General features: G+C 33.2%; 1 protein-coding gene across 1 annotated transcript in view; it reads right to left on the reverse strand.

Moving 5' to 3' along the window:
- Positions 1-1,179, reverse strand: part of LOC106875122 (inositol hexakisphosphate and diphosphoinositol-pentakisphosphate kinase 2) — a gene marked incomplete at its 5' end in the record, with an annotated part of 104,900 nt that overhangs the window by 43,479 nt on the left and 60,242 nt on the right. Inside the window, one exon of the mRNA XM_052977751.1 lies at positions 18-91. Within this exon, the coding sequence (XP_052833711.1) occupies positions 18-91 (74 nt within the window). The remainder of the gene's footprint in view (positions 1-17; positions 92-1,179) is intronic.

Here is a 1,179-nt window from a genome sequence, read left to right on the forward strand (position 1 = left end):
AAAAAAAAAAAGTCAACCTCAGCAAAGATATGAACTGAGAACACAAAAAGATGTAACACCACAACACGTTTGGCCCACCATTTCACAACGTCTGCCAGTACAAAACGTTAAGAAGAATGGTTTAGAAATATAGAATGGAATAATGGTTTAGTTTGAGGGGGAAGGTTTAGCCAATACTATTGACCCCTGTACAAGGCTGGTACGTTATTTTATTGACACCATCCCACCCCATACACACAAAAGCATGCAAGGCAAAGTTGACCTCAGAAAGATTTGAACCGAGAATGTAAACAACCAAAATTAATAACAATAGTTTAGTTACTGATTTAGACACAAGGCCAGCAGTTTTGAGGGGAGGGGCCAGCCAATACTATCAACCTCAGTATTTGACTGGTACTTTATTCTATCAACCTCAGCAGGATTTGAACTTGGGGCATACATATATAGATATATATAATCAGAGTCAGACGCTTGAAATATAGTAGTGACTGAACCCATATTGTGTAAGTGACTAGTGTCCAAACAGATCAATTGGTAAAATGAAGGATATCTATTTACTCTTCAGATACCTGTGTATATAAAATGTATATATATATACATATAGTTTGTATATACATGTAAATATGCATATATATGTACATATGCTTGTGTATGTATGTATACAGGGTGTCCCAGAATTAACTATTTATTACAATGAAGTCAGGCAAATTTTCAAATAAACTGACAGAATTTTATGTTTATTACTTCAATGATGAAACCAAAACAGACAGATTTATAGATCTTATGTCAAAACCTTATTGAAAATTTTCAACATGTGCTCCATTTGTGTCCCTGCAAATTTCAAATCTATCCTTAGCGTTGCAAAAAGACATTTTGAAGCATTTCCGGAGTTATCTCCTGCACTGCTAACTGAATGCAATTTCTTTAAGATCAGCCAAACTATTGCTCCATTCTGGGGATGGGGATCAGGAGAAAATGATTGCAGCCCAAATTGGAAAAAAAAACAAAAAAACTGTCAGTGACAGATAAGCAGGATCCAACAGAAATGAAAATAAAATAAAATTAAATTTAAAAAATACTAAAAATTAGAAAATTACAGACAAAATTTAAAATTCATACATTTTTGACACATGTTAAACAGGATAAGCATAAACAAAAGGGAGTTATTAAGACAATTCT

This window comes from Octopus bimaculoides, chromosome 28 (genome assembly GCF_001194135.2).
Source record: "Octopus bimaculoides isolate UCB-OBI-ISO-001 chromosome 28, ASM119413v2, whole genome shotgun sequence".
In the NCBI taxonomy this organism is placed as follows: Eukaryota; Metazoa; Mollusca; class Cephalopoda; order Octopoda; family Octopodidae; genus Octopus; species Octopus bimaculoides.